Genomic DNA, 20,613 nt, shown 5'->3' on the forward strand with positions numbered 1-20,613 from the left:
CGGGAGGCTGTTACTCCGCACGCGGTGGCCAGGTGGAGGACGTGCTTCGCCTGGAGCTGCGCCCCGGGATGCTGGCAGCAGCACAGGGAAGGGGGAGGCTCTGCTGGGTACCCTGCCCGGCTGTGCCGTGGCTTCACCGCTGAGATCAGGGCTCTGCTCGTGGCATGGCGAACCCAGACAAAGCCATTATTTACCTGAGGGATACCTTGGATTTGGTTCTGTTGGGTTTATTTTTTAAAGTCACTAGAGGAACAGGCGGTGTTTTGGATCCTGTTGTCCAACAGCAGACACCTAAACCCTGTTTTAAATAACTAGTAAATATGACTCTGTGTTTCTAAAAGAAATGTCGAGCTCTGACAAGTCCTATTGGAAAAGAGCAAATGGCGCTTTAAAAATATGATCTCTTGTACATGAGTGCCTATGGAGCGCAGGGCTCCTTGCTTCAGGCAAACAGGGCTGGGAAAAAATAAGTCAATCAACTGGCTACTTTTTTGAATTAAAAAAGAAAATATTGATAACACAGAGGTGAAGCCAGCAGCATGCATAAACCTGCTTTATGGGAAGGACTCGGTACATCCCAGGGGTGCCAGTGGCTTCCTTGGGTCAATTATTTCCCAAACCCAAACGGATAAAGCCAAAGGCAGTTGGAGATCCCTCTTGCCCGGAGCCACCTGGGGACGGAGGCGCAGGTCCCCAGGAAGCAGTGCCGCCAGCCGGAGCCTCCTCTCTGGCTTCTCTGTTATGCATGCTCAGTTCCAGGTTTTTAGTGGTGTTTGTTTGTGTCCTTGGATGGGAATTTGGGAGTCCTGCCCACCGCAAGATGCAAAAAAACCTGCTTAGAATCTTGTTTCTTGCACTCGGGTCGCTCGGGGCATAAGTGGAAGGGAAACAGCTGCTGCATTTTTCAGTCCAAGAGAATTAAACAAGTGAAAACACTTAATTTTGGTGTTTCTTTGTCTGCTACCATCTACACATCCACACGGGTGTGTATTTACAGCCCAGAAACTGAGCATCAATGACAAGGAAGTCACAGAGGGAGCCCGCGGGGTTTGCCCCCACTGGCCTGCCATGGCCTTGGGAGCAGCACCACAAGGCGAGGTCTTGGTTCTTGAAATCAGAGCTCCTTGGCGGCATTTGTTTGATTTTCTTCGGTTTTATTTATTTTTTGCTCCATCCCTTCCAAGCTGCTTTGTTGCCATTTCTGGGTGTGAAGCACAAGTTGGCCCTAACGTTCCTTCGCAGAAACTTCTCCCTCTCTTTTTTTTCCCCCTAGTTATATCCAGGCACAACTGTTGTTTTCCAGGTGGAGAAGAGGCTTTTTTTGAGGCCGTACCCTGCAGCAGCAGGGTGTGGAGATTCACGGGTGCCAGCTTCTCTCCAGGACCCTCAGCAGCAGGGTGGCGAGGCTTGTGATTTCTGCCGGGGGTGCTGAGCGCCGGGCTCTGGGGCCCCATGCAGGGAGGAAGGGACTTGCATCAGGTTTTCAGTTTGCATTTAAAACAAAATTGCAAGCCACGTGATTGCTTAAAAAACAAAACTAAAATCATGTGATTGCACAAAATCAGAATCAAAATCATGTGATTGCTCAAACTCAAATTAAATAGCTGCAGACCAGGGCAGAGGGTACTCGGGTCCCTCATGCTGAGGTTTGCAGCACTCATCTTGATGTTTTAAATAACCATCCTGGATTTCCACCCCGCGGCGGGCCAGACTGGGTGAAAATGCCTGCCTGCAGTGCAGCAAGGCTCACGGTGGTAATGCCTCCCCTCCAGGAGGAGACCCCACCAAGCTGGCCCTGCACTGCGCTCCCCGGCTGGCTCAGGGCTGGAGGAATGACCCCGGCGAGAGGCAGAGAGGGTTCATTCAGTTGGTGCTTTATACTTGCAGCGTGAAAAGCATCAAACAGGGCCAGTACTGACCCCAGTTGTTTTTCCTGGAGCCCCCCTGAGGATGCAGAATAGCTGGGGGAAAAAAATCTACTGACATAGGCACATTGTTTGAAATGAGAGAACAGAGGAGAAACTGTTTGGCACGATGAGGATAATTAAAAAAGCCAGTAAAGCCAAGCTGATTATATGGCATATTATAAAACAATACTGTACTTAGGACCCCAGCTATAAAAGTGCTATCTCATTCCTTGATATCACTTGTGGGAATATTCATGGCACTGGGGGCCTGAGTACCCGTTGCTTTGCGTATTTTGCAGTCATTTACAGCACCGCAAAGTGGATGTAAAATGCTCTCAGCTGTGGCAGCGCATGGCAAATGCAAATTTGGCAGCATTTTATAGCTACTTTGCACGGCTCTGAAAGGCAACGCAAGGTGCAAGCACAGAGCAGCCGCCTCTGAGGTGTCCCCACGCCGCACTGGGGCAGAGGGACAGAGACACGGTCATGTGTTGTAACAGTGTGGTGGGTTTCCAGGGGCTCAGAAATAAACAAGGTATTTTATTCCCTGTCCTTTTTTGCTTTGCAGATGAGGATGATGCCAACAGGCTTGGAGAGAAGGTGATTCTCCGAGAGCAAGTGAAAGAGCTTTTCAATGAAAAATACGGTGAGTCTCCCGTCAGCACGCATCGCCAAGCGGGTTTGGTTTTGCTGACAGCAGCCATAGTTAAAATTAATTTGATTGAAGGCCTCTATTTATAGGCCGAGTGCACGGCAGCCCGCTGCAGCACAGGTTTCATCCCACTGCTTCACGTTACAGCCCGTCCCCGGGGATGTTCCCGTGTCTCACTCCCAGCAGGTGGGACTGTGACCTTCTTGTTGACAGCTCCTCCTTGGCGAGGGGAGGGAGGATGGGAAAAAAACCACAGCCGAGGAGCAGGATTTGTTCAGTCTGGCATCAGCCTTTGATGTGTTTTTAACGTGTCCCGAGCCGGCGTGTGCCGCGGTGTGTGCGCTGAGCGTGCCTGCCCTGCGCCAGCCTGCTGGCAAGCAGCCTGCCGGGCTGGGAGCAAGGCTGGAGCCGCAGCCCAACATGAGGCACGGCTGCGGAAAAGCTCACTGGAGCCGCGGTGGAAAAGGAGGTCAGGAGATCGAAGAAGATTTGAAAACGCTGTTTGCAGGCTCCTTGTGCTGCCTAGCAAACCCCTCCTTCCACCCGACGCTGGGAAAAGGCGCAGCAGGAAGGGCAGCCGGGTGGGGGGAGCGTAGGAGCCAGCCGCAGGACGCATGGCCCAAGCGGCTTCGCCCTCTCAGCCCTGCGGGCACGGGCTGCCACTGCCCATGGCTGTCCCCGTTTGGGCATGACTTGTGTCAGTGCTGTGCAGTTATTTCTCAGCCCATGAGACCCCAGGGCTGCGCAGCTGGGCCATGCAGCTCTGGTGCGGTGCCTCACCTCTCTGCTCAAAATAATTGCCTGAAGGAGAAGGAAAATAGCCAAAATTATAGCAAAGCAGTGGGGAACGTCATTCCCCTCCTTTCTCAAGTCTCCTCTTGTCAAGGCAGCTCACTCTTCCCACAAACCCTGTTTGTTTTGGGGTGCTGCTCGCAGCACGGGCTGTGTCCTGCTTCGGGGGCCGATTTGCCCCCTTGGAGGTGCCAGCATGTGGGCGCAGCCCCAGGGGAGGCTGGTGCCCATGCTCTTGAGCATCCCCATCCTCCCCAGCTCAGCAGCACTTGGCCCATGTGGGGGCTGAGCCCACAGCAGATCCCTGCGTTCCCATGGTCCAGGCACGGATTATGGAGCACAAGATGCCAGGTGGGCTCCAGGGACGCACTCCCTGCAGGGAAAGCCAGGAATGTGGCTGAGGGGCAGCTCGCACCTCCGGGTTTGGGGGATGCAGACACGCAAGGCCAGAGCAGCCTCTTATAATCAGGACCAGCACAGGAGAGGATTGTTTACGGCTCCCCACCATGCAGGAACTAAAGGGGTAACCAGAAAGGTGGGCAGCAGATTTAGGATCTGGCAGGATCCTAAACGGAAACTAATGGAGCAGGCAACAAACCGGGCAGGCAGACATGAAACAGCTGGGTGGGACGTGGCGGCAGCAAAGGTCGGGCGTCGTGGCAGCCGTGGCTTCCCAAAGTCCTCCCAGGGCTCTTGGTCCCTCGGTTGGTTGGGTCTGGAGCTCTGTGGGGTAAAGCCAGTGCATTGTCCTCTGCTCTGCCATTACAGGAGAGGCTCTGGGCTTGAACCGGCCCGTCATGGTGCCCTATAAACTCATCAGGGACAGTCCTGATGCCGTGGAGGTTACCGGGCTGCCAGATGATATCCCTTTCAGAAACCCCAATACCTACGACATCCATCGGCTGGAGAAGATCCTGAAGGCACGGGAGAGCATCCGGATGGTGATTATAAACCAGCTCCAGTAAGTTTCCCCAGCTCTGTGACCAGGGAAGGTTTCTGTTCATTAAGTGTTGCCCTTGCTTCTCCAGCCGCGAGTGGGGTAAGTCACCACGGGGCCACCGGCGCAGGGCCATGGAGGACCCGCTCCATCCCCAGCACCCACTGTCCTGCGCCGTAGGGAGGTGCTCAGCCATGGGTGGGCACGGCAAAGCGTCAGCTGGGCCGGTTTATCCCCTCCTCCTTGTGCAGTCTGAGATGATGATGCTGGGAAGGGGCACGGCACGGGGGCAGGTAGCAGGACAGCTCAGAGACCCAGCTGAGTTATTTTGGGTTGCTTCCTTCTGGGGAGCGGTGGGGAGGCTCCGTGTCCCATACCCGCGCAGGGGGGTATCGGAGAAGGCATCTCAGGGTTGGGGTCTGGGCTGTGTCCCAGCACGGGCAGGCGTGTAGGGGAGAAACAGGGGGGTCCACCTGCTCTGACCCTGCTTGTCTCTTACGCAGGCCATTTGCTGAAATCTGCACTGAGGCCAAACAGACAGGTAAGTGGAAGGCTAAGGAACAACCACGGGTTTCCCTGCCCTGTGGCAGAGAGAATATATGGGCAAAACGGATGGGGGTTTTGGGGAGGCGTTTGAACCTCCCATATCCCCAGGAGAGGCTGGCGAGAAGAGCCTAGCTGGAAAAAGAAAAGTCAGGCTCAGCTTCTGCTCAGGAGCAAACCATCAACTTAGGCAATGGCACTCCTGTGAGCTGGGGAGAGACTGGGCTGTTAGACTCAAACTTTCAGTGTATTCTGGAGGATTTGATTATCCCTTTTCCATTAGCAATTTACTCACCATGAGCAATTTATTCACTGGCTAAAGCCCTTAATTTGAGCCATTCTTTAGCAGTTGAGCTTCTAAGGAAACAAGGTTTTTGTGATTGCTGGGAATGCATTTCTCTCCCCATCCCATCCTCCCCAATAACTCTCAGCCAGTTTTAATCAAATGTGTCAGAATTAGCAGCCCCAGAGATAATTAGGGTTATACTAGTTTTATGAAAGTAGGTGGCTAGGTAGAGAAGCAAGCAATCTGGCAAGCAAGAGCATGCTGCAACGTGGTGCAAAGAGAGATGCACAAGAAACTATATATGCAGGTGTAATTGGGCGTATTGGCATCAGAGCTGGCACTTTCACAGCCCCAAAGCATCCAGCGCGGACACAAGTCTGTGTGATATCGGGCTTTGTAAGTGCTGGAATTTGACATTTGCTTATTTTGGGGATTTTCTTCACTGGTGCCTGAGGAAAGCTGGCAGCTCCGTGCCAGGCCGCGGAGGCCAAGCCTGTGTCACCAACGGTGGCACAGTGGATCAGGGGGACGCTCAGTGGGAGGCAAGGTCAGAGTGGCGGGATGGGTCCCCCCCATTTAGGGGCTGCTCACAGAGCTCGGACACCTCATGCCTTCCCTCTCTCCCTGCAGAGAAAGATACCAGCGTTCCCAAACGGAAGCGGAAGAGGATTTCCGAAGGGAACTCGGTATCTTCCTCTTCCTCATCTTCCTCTTCCTCCTCTTCCAATATGGAGTCTACATCATCAACAAATCAGATCTCACTTGTGGTAAAGCCTTCCAAATATTAGGGGGGTTACTGCCTACCTATGTTTCTGCTTCAGGATGCTGCTCTCTGCTCTCCTCGAATGGTCACCATCTCCCTCTGCCTGACAAACACTATAAAGTGTGATGTAAAATGGCACAAGCAGGTTTGGCGAAGGAGGGGACGCAGCTTTGGGGCTGCCTTTTCCCGCCGGGTTTGTCTAGGGCAGCGGAGCAAAGCGCCCGCTGCCCCTTGGGGCTCTCCCACATCAATCCCTGGGGGGATGCTCAGCACGTGCTGTTAGCAGGAGCCACACGAGGGACCAGCCTGAGCAAATCCCCTGACCCCACTGGGTTAAAACATGGGTGCTGGTGGCAGCGCCTTGGCCTCGTGGCACCCCGTGGCAGGACCCAGCGGTTCCCCCGTGGTCTGGCCTGCACCGGGTGTGCTGCTTCGGCTCCATCCTGGGAGCAATGCAGAGCTCCGGCGCGCATCCGCACTGTGAAAGCAGGAAACAAAATCAGGGAGCTGCATCCAACTGCTCTCCCTCAGGGCTTGGCTTTGGTTGTGGATGATAGCAAATGCTTTTTGAAAAATAATAAAAGAAAAAAAGCAAGAGAAGTGGAAGGGTCTTTTTTGTCAGGTTTGCTGGTGGTGTTTTGGTTTGGGGTTGGTTCTTTTATCGTATTTGGAAAATGGGAGCAACAGCCCATGTCGGAACATGTCAGAGATTTGATGTATTCATGGTTTTCTGTTGTGTCCTAACAGAGACTTTTGCCTTCTTTTTCTCTCCCTCTCTTTCAGCAATGGCCCATGAACATGTACATGTTAGACTATGGTGGTCTAAACGTCCAGATCCCAGGACCTATTAACTATTAGACCTCAATACCGAATAAGAACCTCAAATGAAAGAATAAATAAATAAATGTAATTTATGTAAAAAGTGTATATTCCAATATGTATCAATGCCTTTTAGTTTTTCCAATGATTTTTACACTATATTCCTGCCATCAAGGCCTTTTTAAATAAAAATAAAAAGTGTTGCCTTGCTCTTAAAAGTACTTATTTTATTATGTATATTATTGATAAATAGCATTTAGGTAAGACTAAGCGCAGGAGGGCACCCCCGGACAGACCTTGTTGTGCTTTCGCTGCTCAATAAAATCCTTAGTGTCACCAATGCTTGAAACCAAGAGGTTTGACACGTTTTAATGCTTCATTTGCCACTGATGTCTTCAATTTAGATCAAAGGCATACAAATTTACATACAGAGCTGCAGGAGGAGCAGTACCAAACTGCAGCGGTGACGGACGAGGGAACCAGCCCTTACAAGCGTCAGAGACCTGCGCCTGCGAGCCCTGTTGGCGCTGGAGCAGAAGCAGGTTTGGATTAAGCAGGAAGGAGGTTTCAGGCCCCTCAAGGAGCCAGATCCCCCCAGGCCCTCTCATGTCTGACCTCCTGCCGCCCCAGACTTGGAAAGGCACAGAAGCGTTTTCAGTTGTGTGTGTTTAACCAGCTTCTGAACCAGGAAATTATTTTCATCCAATGAAGTTGTTCACTATTCATGATTTTCTGAGAGGCTTTGGTGCCATATTTGGGGGGAAGCTCCCACATTAAATAGGGGCTGGTCCTGCCGATGCTCCACTGGTTCCATAACACTGGACCAAGAGCTGCGAGTGTCATTGCTGAGAGGATCCAGGGGAGCCCCTGGGCTCCTCCTCGTGCCCTGGGCCCCTTTGTCCCATATAAGAAGCAAACCCAGTAAACTGAGGGGTGATATTTGAAATTCCTGCAATTTTACTTCCATTCCACACGTAGAGTTTGGCAGCAGAAGCTAATGGTGCCGACCGGCACACGAATTTAACTTGTGCTTTCTGTCCGCCGAGAGCTGTGCGCAGGCGCAACGTGGTGGGAGCTAATGCCGGCATGAGGGCAGCGTAAGAAGCCAACGAGAAGAAACATCCCAGATTCTGCGTAGGTAAATGCAGCCCAGCGTGAACCCCCAGTGAAGCGAGATGCCCCGGGGCTTGTGGCTTTGGTGCTGTCCCATGCAGCGATGCGCGGTGTCGCTGTGGGGTGACCACTGCTGGGCGTCCCTCCAGGCTGCAGGACAGGTCACAGCCCTGTCACAGAGCAAACCGGCCCCGAAAGCAGCGGCCGGGCTCTGCTGAAAGGTGGATGGCCGTAGGTGCAGGATCAAAGTTGCTTGTGACAGCTTTTCCACTGTAATGCGCTGCGTTGTTTGTTTTATGGGATTTCGGTCTGCTCGAATCCTGGTCTTTTCAGGCCACTGGAGGGTTTTGATGGTGGGTAGAAGCGTTTCAAGGCAGCTGTGCTTTCATTTCCTGGCTCTGGACTTGCATTTGCTGTGCAGTTAGATGCAAATGATCACGAGATAATAAAAGCCCAAACAAATGTAGGAGACGGCACAAAGGCAGTAGCCGAAAGAAGAGCAAAGATCTGTATCAGCGACCCCAATTAGAAAGACAATTTGACATCTGAGCAGTTTGCATCAAAATCTGAAGTCTTTCATGTTTCTGCCTGATGCTGAAACCTGTGGAATCTCCAATTAGGAAATAAAGAAATGTGATTCAGAGGTAAAAATACGATTTTCTCTTCCAAAATGTCTGAAAGGGGCTTATTCACAGATCAAACCCCACTGAGTAGGTGTCTCCTAAGAGGGCACACTCATTATATTTTGACTTTAAAATAACAAGGTCTGCTGCCAGAGCACCAAAGGCAGCGGCGCGGTTCAGTAATGAGTGGAGATGTTTGAGGCTGCCCCGGGTCTGCTGCCGGTCCCGGCATCCCACGAGCGCACCGGCAGCGGAGGGGAGGCCGCTCGCGGGGTGCAGGTCTGGAGCGCTGCACCCTGCACGGGGCCCTAATTGCTGCTGCCGAAAGGCAGGGGTGAGTGCAGGCAGTGGAGTTAAATTAGGGCATGAGAGCTATGCTGGGGACTAATGATTTAGTTCAGAAAGCTGAATGCAATCGTAAAGCCTGTAAACGTGCGGGGGGATGGAAGCTGAGCAAGGAGGCAGCGTAGGGCTGTTTCCCCGCTCTGCCTCTTCCCTCTCCCCCAGCCGGCATCCCCGGCTCAGAGCCTGGTTAGCAAGAGGGGCAGGGGAAGGCTGGCTGTGCTGCTGCAGCACGGGCCGAGCCAAGGCTCTGGGCTCAGGTTTTCTCCCCTGAGTTTCTTGATCCATTAATTGGAGCCCCAGGAGCCCCCAAGCCCACTCGCCAAAGGGCCCTGCCACATCTGCTCGGTCAGGAAGCTCCGTGCTGCCTGGCACCTCCAGTATCCCCAGGCTGGGTTTTGAGGCTGCTGGGTTCTGGTAACAGATATATTTTTGGGAGTGAATAGCAATAATTCCCGCTGTAATTTGGGGAGTTTCAGGGCCAGGATATCCACTTTTCATTTTCTGTGGCTGGGATGGGAAACTCCTGCCCTGCATTTGCATGTGACCCTTTCCCACTTTGGAAAAAATGACAGTTATCGTTTTATTACTGTTTTCCCTCAGCTGTAATTCTCGCAGCTTCCCTAATCTTGATCCTGCAGTTGCAGGGTATTTTTATATCCAGTCTTTGTGTATAACGTGATTATCTGCTGAATGGGATCCGCTCCATTACAATTAGACAAGTGAAGATGCAGATCTTAACACTTGAGCCACGTTCCTCATTTATTACTTTTCAAAGACTTTGGTGGGGGGTTTTTTGTTGTTTATGTGTTTACAAATCCAATAACAATCCTCATTAAGAGTTGCAAAACATGAAGGCATTTTGATCCCAGGCAGATGGCAGCTAAATGAAGTTTAATTAAAGAATGAGAGCTTTGATTCAAATCATTTTTAAAAAATATAGTGCACCGAGATGCTAGAGAACAGCATAAACAGCATCTGGGCTTTTATTCAGAAGCCCAAATGCATTTGTGAGGAAACACTCTGCAAACCCTTTCAGAGCAATCACGGGTTGTCGGCTGCAGCTCGATGGGCCAGCATGGCTGGCTGGCGCATGAGAAATCTTCTTCCCCTGGTTCTATGGCAAGGCTAGGAAACTAAAAATGCAGCCAAGCGCAAGGTCTTGCTTCCTTCTTTGGGCAATTTTAATTTTTAAAAAATTTTTGAAGCATTCAGCTGATGCCAAAGAAAGACTCAATTTGAAATACACCCAAATTTTGGGCTGTTCCCTGGCAGTCGTTACACCCTACCTCTCCTCGCAGTAACTCGCCCCTTCCAGAAGCGCATGGAGCAGTATGGCTAGCATATACATGACATGTAGTCCTTTGAAGCCTATACAGCATATAGCATGTAGCTAATCAAAGGCTAAAGCTCATGAAATGGAGGCTGAGGTGTCTTGAGAGGCTCTGTCCCAGCGGTGCCAAGGCTTGACTCCCCAGGAGCTCCTGCGTGGCTCTGGCCAGGGCTCAGCACTTTCCTGCAGGTCAAACCCCATGTGCACACCTGGCCGTCATCTTAACTGGTGATCCTATTGATTAGGATTACCTAATCCAGAGAAAGAAACCCCACTGATGGGCCTGTGCCGCTGGACGGGAGAGCTGGTGGGCAGCGGGTGATGCTGGAGGCACCAGGGTCAACTGGGGGGATGGAGCTGCGGTGCTGTAATTCATGAGGACACTGCCAGTGGAGTGCCTACTTAAATGCTAATGTTTAAATGTTAAACAGCTGCCTCAGACTCAGATTAACAGGTCCATGGGGTTTAAGGGCAAATTGATGTAGCTGAACTGAACTGGCCATTCTCATGTGAAGATTTAATGTCTTTTCATGAGCGGGGTTTTTTGGGGGGTGATGGCTAAGTGGAATGAATCTCTGTGAGCCGTCGTTAAAGTTACTTATTAATTTTTTCCCTGATAAGATTATGAAATGGGCATTCCTAGAAGGGACAGGCCAAATCCCCAGCAGGCTCATTCATCTTACTAAAATGGCTTTACAGTCCTCATGGCAGGGGCTGGGATTTCATCGCTGCCTGTAGGATTTGGCGGTGCAGGGCTGCGGCACGTCCACTACCGTCGGCAGCCTCAGGGAGGAGGCGGCTCTGCTGCTTCGCCCTCTTCTGCTAATGGCAGATGGTGGCAGAGGAGACTGACAGACATCTCTGGGAGCAGCTGTGTGGACACAGGAGGGTAACGAGGCCCAACAACTGTAGTGTCCACCTGCGCTGCAACCCAGCCCCGCAGCCTGAGCAAGCACGGCTCTGCCTGGGTAATCCGGGGCTCGCTCCGGGTAGGGAGGCATGTTCCATGGAGGCATGTTCCATGGGGGCTTCCTGCTCTTCTTCGTCCTCTGGACAAACAGATCTGCCCAGCAATTCTGTTCCTAGGGTTTGGGAGAGCTGGGAGGGTCACAGGTGACCTGGGTTGGGAAAAGCAATGAAGGCTCCTTGGGTTATGCTGTGGAGAGCTGACTGCAGGGCCAAGGTCTTATAAAGGATTATAAAATCCTTGGGACTTGTCTACAGGAATGCGCTTCCTTGCAGTTCCTCTGCTGATATTAATGGCTCATTTTAAGCTACTGTTCATGTTGCTGATGTCTGCATCAGTAAATCTGTCTTCTGTTGCAGCTGGGACAAAAAAAGACCACCTTCTTCATGCCCAGATGTCGATAGACCTGAGTGCAGAACAATTGTAGATAAGGATGCAATAGGCTGATTACATTTAGAAGCGCTAATAGAGCTGCAGGCGTGTAAGTGATAGTGACAGCTGACTGTGTTTGCCAAAAATAAATAAGATGGCCCGGTGTTTGCCTCAGGAAGCTTCTGCGGAGGATGGCACTGATGTGTGAGAAAGCTCCCGTGCGGAGCGCTGACATGCTGCTCACGCCGGCGCTGCCAGGCACCTCCCGAGGCACATCACCTCTCTGGGAAGGACGGTGATGGATGGGGACAAACACGCTCTCCCTCGGTGAGTAATGCTGAACGGTTAGTTTGCACAAAAATTACTCGGCTCTGCAGCTGAGGAAAACTGCATCTGGTTTTGACTTCTTGAGACTGAGATGATCAGGGCAGAGCGCTCCCATGTCCCGGGCTCCCTGCTAGGAATGCTGGGCTGCTCCTTGCTGCTCAGTTTTAAACTCCTTCGCCACCACTTTCAGGTGGCCTCCAGCCTCTTGGGAGAGGTTGTGCTGTGCCCCAAGGAGGCAAGGAGAGCCAGGTGACAGGCGGGTTTGGAGCAGCAGGTTTGAAGAGCTCATAACCCTGGAAGACGATCCCCATCACAGCCAGCCTGCTGCTGCCTCCTCGCTGCCACGGTCCCCTGCCACCCCCTGCACAGCTTGTACAGGAGGAGTATGTAAGGGGAAGGGATGGACAGTGTCTAGGAAGATCAGACTGGAACCATAAACTGAACACAGGCAAGTCCCTAAATTGTTGGTTTTATTGGGAATTTTTTTGGCTTTTCTACAGTTTAGCTGCCAATGAAATCATTCTGTAAGGTAAAGCGAAAACGGTCCCAAACTCCTTTCTTCTAGAAAATGTAGGCTGAGTAGGAAGGTCTGTGTTCTTTAATTGCAAACAAGAATCCCTTTTGAGCCTTCAGTGTGGTGGGTGTTCACATCAAATATGTAGCTGCCCAAATTGCTGGTCTGTTTGTCAACGGCTTGATCTAGGCTCCATAACGCTGGCACAGATTTCTTGGTGAGGAGCGGGGCGGGGGGGAGAAAAACCCCAACCAAAACAAAAAAAACCCCCAAACCCCTCTCTTGGATGATATAGCATTGCTGGCAAACTCCCAATCTCATTTCCTCTGGATAGCAAAAAAACAATTTAGGTTTATTTGAGGCACAAGCAGCGCTGGCTTCTGTGTTACTTGGAGAGCTTTGTAATAGAGCTGAATTAATTCTCAGTGCGCCTACACTAGATCTGAGCTATCGCGGTTCGTGTTTGTTCGCTTTGTCCTTCCTGCTGCCTGGGACGCCTTGCAGTGCCGGCCCAAGCCTGGCGCTGGGCTGGAGCGGCCCCGGGAGCGCCCGGCGGGATGCTGGCACGTCTCCCACTCTGCCATCTTGTGCGCAACCGTCTCGGCTTTCATTTCAGAGGCGCTCGGTCCCTGGCATGGCTGGGAGGAAAATTTGGGAAGCACAAACTGATGCAGCAATGTCTGTATGAGCCTGCGAGTGCAGTGACCATTTTGCAATGTGAATACTTACTCAGCAGCCGCGGATACTATTAATGTCCCCGTTAACCACTGTGCTCATCGAAGCACCTCGCTGCACCGACCTGCCAGGTATTTTCAAAGTGGCAATTTATTTTGTGCTACAAGTAGGTGCATTTAGGGGTTTCCGTGACCTATTCTGGCGCCTGCAATTTTGGGTAGTGCATCAAGTTGGGGTTTTTTATTCCTGATCTTTGGAACAATGTACATTTACTGTCCCTGTAATAATCTGTTAGAAAAGGTGAATTACTTGTAAATGCTTCCTTCTTCTTTTCAAGAATTACAGTAAGCAAATGGGTGCAGAATTCCTGTCTGCTTTATAGACTTCATATTGTCTTTAAAAATGATGGTAATAGAAGGATCTTGGTTTAAGAACATCGCTCTGGGAGGACATGGAGGGGAGAGCCAAGACATTCTAGTACATCCTTCCTTGCTGAGCTTCCCAGAACATCCTTAACTGAGGGCAGAGGAGTAAATGATAAGAGAAAACAGTGCCTGTGCTTTTACTAGCCAAATATTTGTACCACCCGTGTTTTCACTAGCCTTATCAGGTCCACCATGTTCAAAGGAAAAATACAGCATGTCCTTATTTACTATTTAATGGAGAAAAAGCCTAGCGAAAGAAAACTGCAGCAGAATCTAGACAACTGGAGCAAAGGAGAATTGGTAAAGGAGCATGAAATAAGCTTATCTGGAGCCGTGTGCTGGAAAAATGTGGATCACTATAGTCTTGTTCCGGTCCGTCATCACTACTGTTCTCTGATACAAAGAGCATGTTGCTGCTCCTGGGCTGTAGTGGAGCTATGCTGGTTTGGGAATTGCAATTAAAAAAATAAACTGGGAGAAGGAAAGAGATTCTATTTATATATAAGAGAAACAGTACACAGCGAGGAACTATGGACCCCGTGCTCTGAGGGTCTGTCAGATGGGCACATAGCTTCCAGACACTGCAGTCTGACTTCTGCGCAAAACATGAAAGACAATATAATTCTGTGTTGTTTTTTTTTTTCTGAGAGGTTGGGGCTTCCTCCTTCCTTTCCCTCTGCACTTCCCGTCAATTCAAAGGTCATGTACATTAATCCTGGAACCAAAGCACAGAGAGATGGCAAGACACCAGGTAAAGGCTGGCAGACTACGGCACACATCCTGCGCTGGACAAGGGCAAGGCAGTCCTGGGTGGAGGAATTGAGACTGGATCCGAATCCTCCGTGTGTGAGGTTTTGCAGGGGTTTTGAAGTTTTTCTGCCTGGAAAAGCAGGTCTGTGGTGATCAGTGTAAGACTAGTTGGTTTCTACTCACCCCTTCACAAATTTTTAAGGGCTCCAGTAGTTTCAAAAGCCGTACCCTAAGGCTTTCAGGCTCTCAGATGTTAGATGGAAGTCGTCAAAGATATTTAGATTTACCCATGGAAGCTTCAAGGGTGAGTTGACTGAAATCCCCTATGCTACACTTAGCTTGAGGTTAAATTTGTAACTTCTTGCATGTAGCGAAACAAAGCCTTCTGATAAAGACATCCTAGCTCTTGAGAGTGCTAAAGAGAATAATACAAGTTTCTGGGGATGAAACAGGATAATTCCCCAAAACTAATGAGTAAGTGAAAAAAAAATTGTATGTATTGGTCTCAATTTCTTTTCAGAACACTATGAGCTTGAAAAGGAATTCCGTGGGTTTTGTTTTTTGTTTTAATTATGATAAAAATAACTCTGAATTCAACTCCTCTCTTCCAATGTTTTTGGTTTCCCAGTCTGGCTCCCTTGTTGGAGAGAAATGTTTTGCTTGCCTTGTAGTTGTATGAAAATCTTTTTCAAACTGTACTTGAAGCCCAGCTGGTTAACTAGCAGAGGGGAAAGAAAAGCGATACAAAATACTTTAAACCAAGGAATTTAGATCAAAGTATTTTCTGCCAGAAGACTTGACCTTGAATTTTAAACCTAGAAAGAATATCAAGATTAACTGATCAGATGTTATATATAACAGTCAGTTCAGGAATCTGCTGGTAAAAATCCATGGAGGCTGTGTATTAAGCTGGATGTCTTTTCTAGAAGGAAGCCGCTTGAACTTCCAGGCCCTGAACTGATGGAGAAATTCTTGCGGTCCCTGGTAATATGTTACAGTTGTTAATTACTCTAGCTACTAAAAACATACAAGTCATTTCTAGTCTGAGCATTGATTTACAACACCCAGTGAATGTCTCTGATGGATTTAGAAGCCTTAAGGAACTAATTTTTCAGTTAGTCATCTTGTAACCACAATGGGTAAACATTATTCCACATAAAGCATGACTTAAGTTAACTCTCTGCCTTCAGTTAACTCCTAAACTTTGTTCAGCTCCATAGCTCATGTGGCTGGATCAGATGGTAGAGAGGGACACAGAAGAGTGGGAAGAATCTTATAGTGGATGAATACCAGATTTCCACTCTTCCAAGGACCCACATGGTAGCAAATGAGGCATGGTAACGATGGTCTTACCAGTGGGAAGCAGCTGCCATGTACAGCTCTCAAAATAAATAGTGACATGATGCTGTGTAACCATAAGGCATCTTCTCTGTGACCTGGAGCAGTCCATACCTGCAGGACAAGGGTCCAGATGCAGCCCCTGAATGATGTCCTGGCAATTACTTCCATTTCTTAGGCAGGAAAAACTCCTCCTCTCTTCCAGGAGGATTTGCTTGAGTAACTTCTGGACAGGGTGTACTTAGGACATCTACACCTGTATGGAATGGTCAGTATGGGCTGGCTGTACAGTAAGGTGCAGCTGGAAGACGACAGCATGCAGTTATCGTGGAGTGATGCCTTCCACTAAAAATGCCATCTAAATGGCAAAGGGAAATAGAAAACAATTGTGGCTGCTCAGAAAGATTGGGTGTCCCTTGTGGTGAAGTCCTTCACCAGAGGTTTTGCCTTTCCCTGCACAGGATCTGCAGAGGAACCACTCAAATACTGCAGGGTGAAATCTTCTGGTTTAGGTTAAGGTGGTCGTCAAAGCTGGAGATGGCTTTTTTTTTTTGTCTTTTGGGTTCTTTGGAGTGTTTTGGTGGGCTTTTTGTTGTTGTTGTTTTCGCTAGGCTGCTGCAGAACGCTTAGGTCTCCTTTCCAACAACGTACATCATGAGAACAGTTACGTCCCGCTGAACACTGGCTAGGAACCACTGAGAGCCGCAACATCTTGAATCACTCAGACCGGTTGCTCAGGGGACGCTGGTCAGCGTCTGCAGATGGGCGTTTGTTTTGCACAGTCTATAGCATCAACAGCAACGGTACAGGAACAGCCAAAGTGCCTCCTGGGGGGCCCTCTCCCAGCAGACAGCTTCTCAGCTTCATTCCCTCGTTTGATTTATCTCTATTTATTGCACCTAGGAGGAAGCTGAATGCTTTCAACAACATACACTTCCGTTTCCTTTACAAATAAGATTTACTTGCAGCTGTGGTGTTTGGTGTTTCCTCTTGACCAACTCTCAACACTCAATTAACATTTCGAAAATACCATTAAGAGTTTTATATACATCGTAATAGTCAGCCTTGAGAAAAGGAGGCTCAGAGGGGATCTCATCCCCACGTACCAGTACTTAAGGGGCAGCTACAAAGAAGACGGAGACTCCCTTTTTACACAGAGTCCCATGGAGAGGACAAGGGGGGATGGACACAAGTTGCTCTTGGGGAGATTCCGATGGGACACAAGAGGGACATTTTTCACAGTGAGGACAGTCACCATTGGAATAATCTCCCCAGGACAGGGGTTGGCTCGGCCATGCTGGGACACCTGTAAGAGTCGCCTGGACAGGCTGCTGGGCCGTCTTGTCTAGGCTGTGCCCTTCCCAGAAAGGTTGGACTAGGTGATCCCTGAGGTCCCTCCCAACCTGGGATTCTGTGATTCTGTGCAATAGTCCCACATGCACTATAAACAAAATATTGATATTCATAAAAACAGTAGTTTGATTTAAAAACTAGCTATTTTTAACGGTACTCAGCTTTTTGATTTGGAACAAATTTTGATATGTGACTTTTCCCTTTGAATGGATTTTTTTTCTTTTTTTTAACCCCATTTACTCCATTGAACCAAAATTCAGAGGAAAACACCAGTGATGTCGACTAAAGCATTTGCTTGGTTACGCCCAGGCAAAGGGATCTCATAGATGGTATCCACTACACTGGGTGCCTGTAGGGAAAAGTAATAACCCGACTTGCAGCAACAGGGGAATTACTTTGCCGTGACGTTCTTCATTAACCCAAAAGCAGGCTCTTTCTTGCAGGAGGCTGCTGCCGCCGGTACCGGTTCTGGGGAACCCGGGAGCATCTCCGGCTGTTAAACCCGGCTGGTTGTTTTGCAGAGCGGGAGCGGGGGCGCCGGGACCGCCGAGCCAAGGCCGTTGCCGGGGCCGGCCGGGCGGCACCGCGGGGCGGCAGCGGCGGGGGGCGCTCTCGGAGCCGGGAGCTCCCCTCGCTCCGCCGGGCCAGGCCGCAGGGCGGGCGGCGGCGGGGGGGAGCGGCCTGGCGGCAGCGCCCTCCCGGGTCAGGGGCGCCCGAGGCAGCGGGGCAGAGGGAAGACACCCCCCCCCACCCCGCGCCCCGGCTCCGCCGCTCGGGCCCGGTCCCGGCCCCGGCCGCCCCTCCCGGCGCGGGGCACGGCGGGAGCCGCCACCCGCCCCCTCCCCTCGCCCCGCCCGGCCGCCGGCGGACTGCGGCTCCCGGCGGCCCCCGCCAGCCCGCGCCTGCGCGGCCGGGCCTCCGCGAACAAAAACCCTCCCCGCGCCGCTCGGCTCGGCTCGGCTCGGCTCCGCTCCCCGGAGCGGCGCTGGGCTCAGCCCCGCACCGTCAGGGGGCAAAGACGGGGCCGTCTGGTGGCTGGGCCCATCGCCCCGCCCGCCGCTGAGGGGCCGCGGGGAAACCGCACCCCGCCAGCGGGGCTGCGCCGCGCCCGGCCTGCCTTACCCCGCGGCGCCTCCTCGCCTCCGGCCAGCGGGAGCGGGCTGTCCGCGCCCGGCGGCGGGTGAGTGAGCGGGCGGGCGGGCGGGCGGGAGCGGGCCTCGCCGCTGCGGGGTGGGGCGGGGCCGGGACCGCTATCCCGCGGCGCCCTGAGGAGAGCCCGAGCCCTCCGGCGGCCTGGAGCGCGGGGGGGGGCGGTGTGTGTGTCCTGGGAGCGGGGCCGGCGGGGGCCGCGCCCCGGGGGGTCCCGGCGCCGCTTGGGGGGGTGGGGGGAGCGCCCCCTGATTACGAGGGTGGGCGGGGCTCCGCGCCCTTCACCGCCCCTTCCCGCGGGACCCCGGCCGCGGGGAGGAGGGGGCGCCGCCGCCACCCTGCCGCCGCCTCCCATTGGCTGGTGGGGCGGTGCGCACGTGCCGGAGGGCTGCGGGTGGCGGCGGCGATTGGGCGCGGGCGGGGAGGGGCGTGGTGTGCAAAGGAGAGGGGGCGGGGCCAGGCACCCCCGGGAGGGCGAGGGCGTGAGCGGGGTCTGCGCGGCCCTGGGTCGGGGGGGGGCTCGGCGCCCCCGGGAGCCCACGCACCGTGCGGGCAGCGCCCGGGCACCGGCGGGGACGTGCGCAGCCCAGGTGAGGAGGACGTGCACTTACATACAGTCAGCAGAATGATCTGTATTGCTGTATTTTCCCTTAAAGCCTAGAGGCGTTTAGGTTCTCCTTCCGCTCCCTGTGCCAAGCACCCTAGCTGTGACCTCGGTCTGGCGCCTCCGTGTCACCCTGCGGTGGGAAATCCGCGCTCCGGGCAGCCGCGGGGGGAGCAGGTTGCCCGGGGACGAGCCCGGCGGCGGCTCGAGGGGGGGCTCGGCCGAGGTGGGCTCGCGCGCCGCAGCGCGGGGGGTTGCGGGGGGCGGGCCGGGGGCGTAGCGTTACCCGCCTCTGTCGGATTCAGGACGGTGTTTTTCATCATCACGATGTTTTGGGCATCACCTGTTGCGGTCCCAGTTCTGTGTCGGCAGGCTGCTTTTGCCAGAGGTTTGGTGCCCAAGTTGCTCGAGAGAAGCATCCCCGTCGTGACCGTTTGAGTAACGGCCCCCACGTAAGCTGGTCGCGTGGCTGAGTTGCTGTCAGTGCTCATGGCTCACAATAAGGAGCAACTTTTAGACTTTTTTTTTTAATACACCCAATATTTGTTTCAGCTTGTCTAACTTTAACTCTGCAATTAAAATAACAAAGCCCTGTAAAGCATTTTGGAAAAAGAACAAAAAGAAAGGCTTGTAAATCTCTTGGGTAAATTAGATGGCATAAAAGTTTGCCCTCTGCGGCCTCGTAAGAGGCTACTGGCAGCCCTCTGTCTTACCTAGCAGGATATGAGAACCTTTTCATAGAAGTTTGGTTGAAACTTGAGTTCTGTGGAAAGACTCTGAATTTTGTGATTTTTTTTTTTTTTTTTTCTGACAAAGTTACTGACCCATTCCCAAACTCTTCCTTATGGAAGGAATTGACTTCTATTTCTGGTCTCGGATCCTGGCTGGAGAGAGAGGCTTCTAATAGGATTGACATAAATACTTTAATTCAAGGAAGAACATGTGTAATTGATTTCATGGAAATCGGTGTTCTGGTTCATTTTGTTAAATGCAATAATAGGAACAAGGGAGAGAGATGCAGAGGGAATTAAGTGACCAAATAGAGGGAACTGATTACTGCCGAAGAGCGACGGGGCGATTAGTTTCGCGGAGTGCCCAGATGCACCCGGCGGTGAGCAGCAGCATGCCGGCACGGGGACGGGGTGCTTCACTGCATGAAGCTACTCTGCGAAGCTGTGCCCTTCGGATGCTGGCTAGATACGAATTGGATGATCTTTTTCAAGGCGTTAAAACGCTACTGGGTGTTTAGCGTCAGTTTAGCTTTTTGTGGGAACTCCGGAGGGAATTAAAGGGATTTTGTTTGCCCTTGAATCGATTTGAGCCTTTTGTTTCCTGTGACCATTGCAGTATGACATACAAATCCTGTCGTGGTTTAACCCCAGCCTGGTGACCGACCCCATGCAGCCGCTTGCTCGCTCCCTGCCCCAGTGTGACGGGGGAGAGAACTGGAAGAGTAAAAGTGAGAAAACTCATGGGTTGAGATAAATGACAATTTTAATAATTGACATTAAATAGTAATAAAAGAATAAACAAAGCAGGTGATGCACGATATAATTTCTCACCGCCCACTGACTGATGCCCAGTTGGTCCCAGAAGGCAGCCCTCCGGCCAGCCCCCCCCAGTTCACACACTGGGCATGATGCCATATGGTGTGGAACATCGCTTCGGCCAGTTGGGGTCAGCTGTCCCGGCTGTGCCCCCTCCCAGCCACTTGTGCATCTCCAGCCTTCCCTGTCGGTAGAGCATGGGACGCTGAGAAGTCCTTGACATAGTGTAAGCACTACTTAACATACTGGTGTTTTAATTGTTGCTATCAACATTATTCTCATGCTAAATCCAAAACACAGCACCATACCAGCTACTAGGAGGAAAATTAACTCCGTCCCAGCTGAAACAAGGGCAGATCCAAAACACTAGTTCTCGCTAGTGAGGACAATATCTTGCTCTGGGAAAAGTACCAGCACCAATTTTGTTACAATTAAGTAAATACCAATAGAGTTTAGACTAATTAACTTCTCAAATATTGTGT

At 51.7% G+C, this 20,613-nt stretch overlaps 2 protein-coding genes across 6 annotated transcripts in view; both read left to right on the plus strand.

Moving 5' to 3' along the window:
- The window catches only part of GTF2IRD1 (GTF2I repeat domain containing 1), a 68,116-nt gene extending 61,077 nt beyond the window's left edge, over positions 1-7,039 (plus strand). For 3 of the 4 annotated variants that reach the window (XM_064467690.1, XM_064467692.1, XM_064467691.1), the window contains 5 exons: positions 2,476-2,553; positions 4,120-4,312; positions 4,792-4,829; positions 5,748-5,884; positions 6,664-7,039. In XM_064467690.1, the coding sequence (XP_064323760.1) occupies positions 2,476-2,553; positions 4,120-4,312; positions 4,792-4,829; positions 5,748-5,884; positions 6,664-6,738 (521 nt within the window). In that variant the 3' untranslated portion in view covers positions 6,739-7,039. The remainder of the gene's footprint in view (positions 1-2,475; positions 2,554-4,119; positions 4,313-4,791; positions 4,830-5,747; positions 5,885-6,663) is intronic. The other variant, XM_064467693.1, reaches the window with a different exon arrangement.
- A 10,840-nt stretch (positions 7,040-17,879) lies between these two features.
- Positions 17,880-20,613, plus strand: part of GTF2I (general transcription factor IIi) — a 77,907-nt gene continuing 75,173 nt past the window's right edge. Inside the window, exon 1 of one of the 2 annotated variants that reach the window (XM_064467965.1) lies at positions 17,880-18,011. The gene's annotated coding sequence lies outside the window, so the exon portion shown is untranslated. Of the gene's footprint in view, positions 18,012-18,505; positions 18,571-20,613 lie in introns of those variants that run through there. The other variant, XM_064467966.1, reaches the window with a different exon arrangement.

Source organism: Phalacrocorax carbo, chromosome 17 (assembly GCF_963921805.1).
Source record: "Phalacrocorax carbo chromosome 17, bPhaCar2.1, whole genome shotgun sequence".
Lineage (NCBI taxonomy): Eukaryota > Metazoa > Chordata > Aves > Suliformes > Phalacrocoracidae > Phalacrocorax > Phalacrocorax carbo.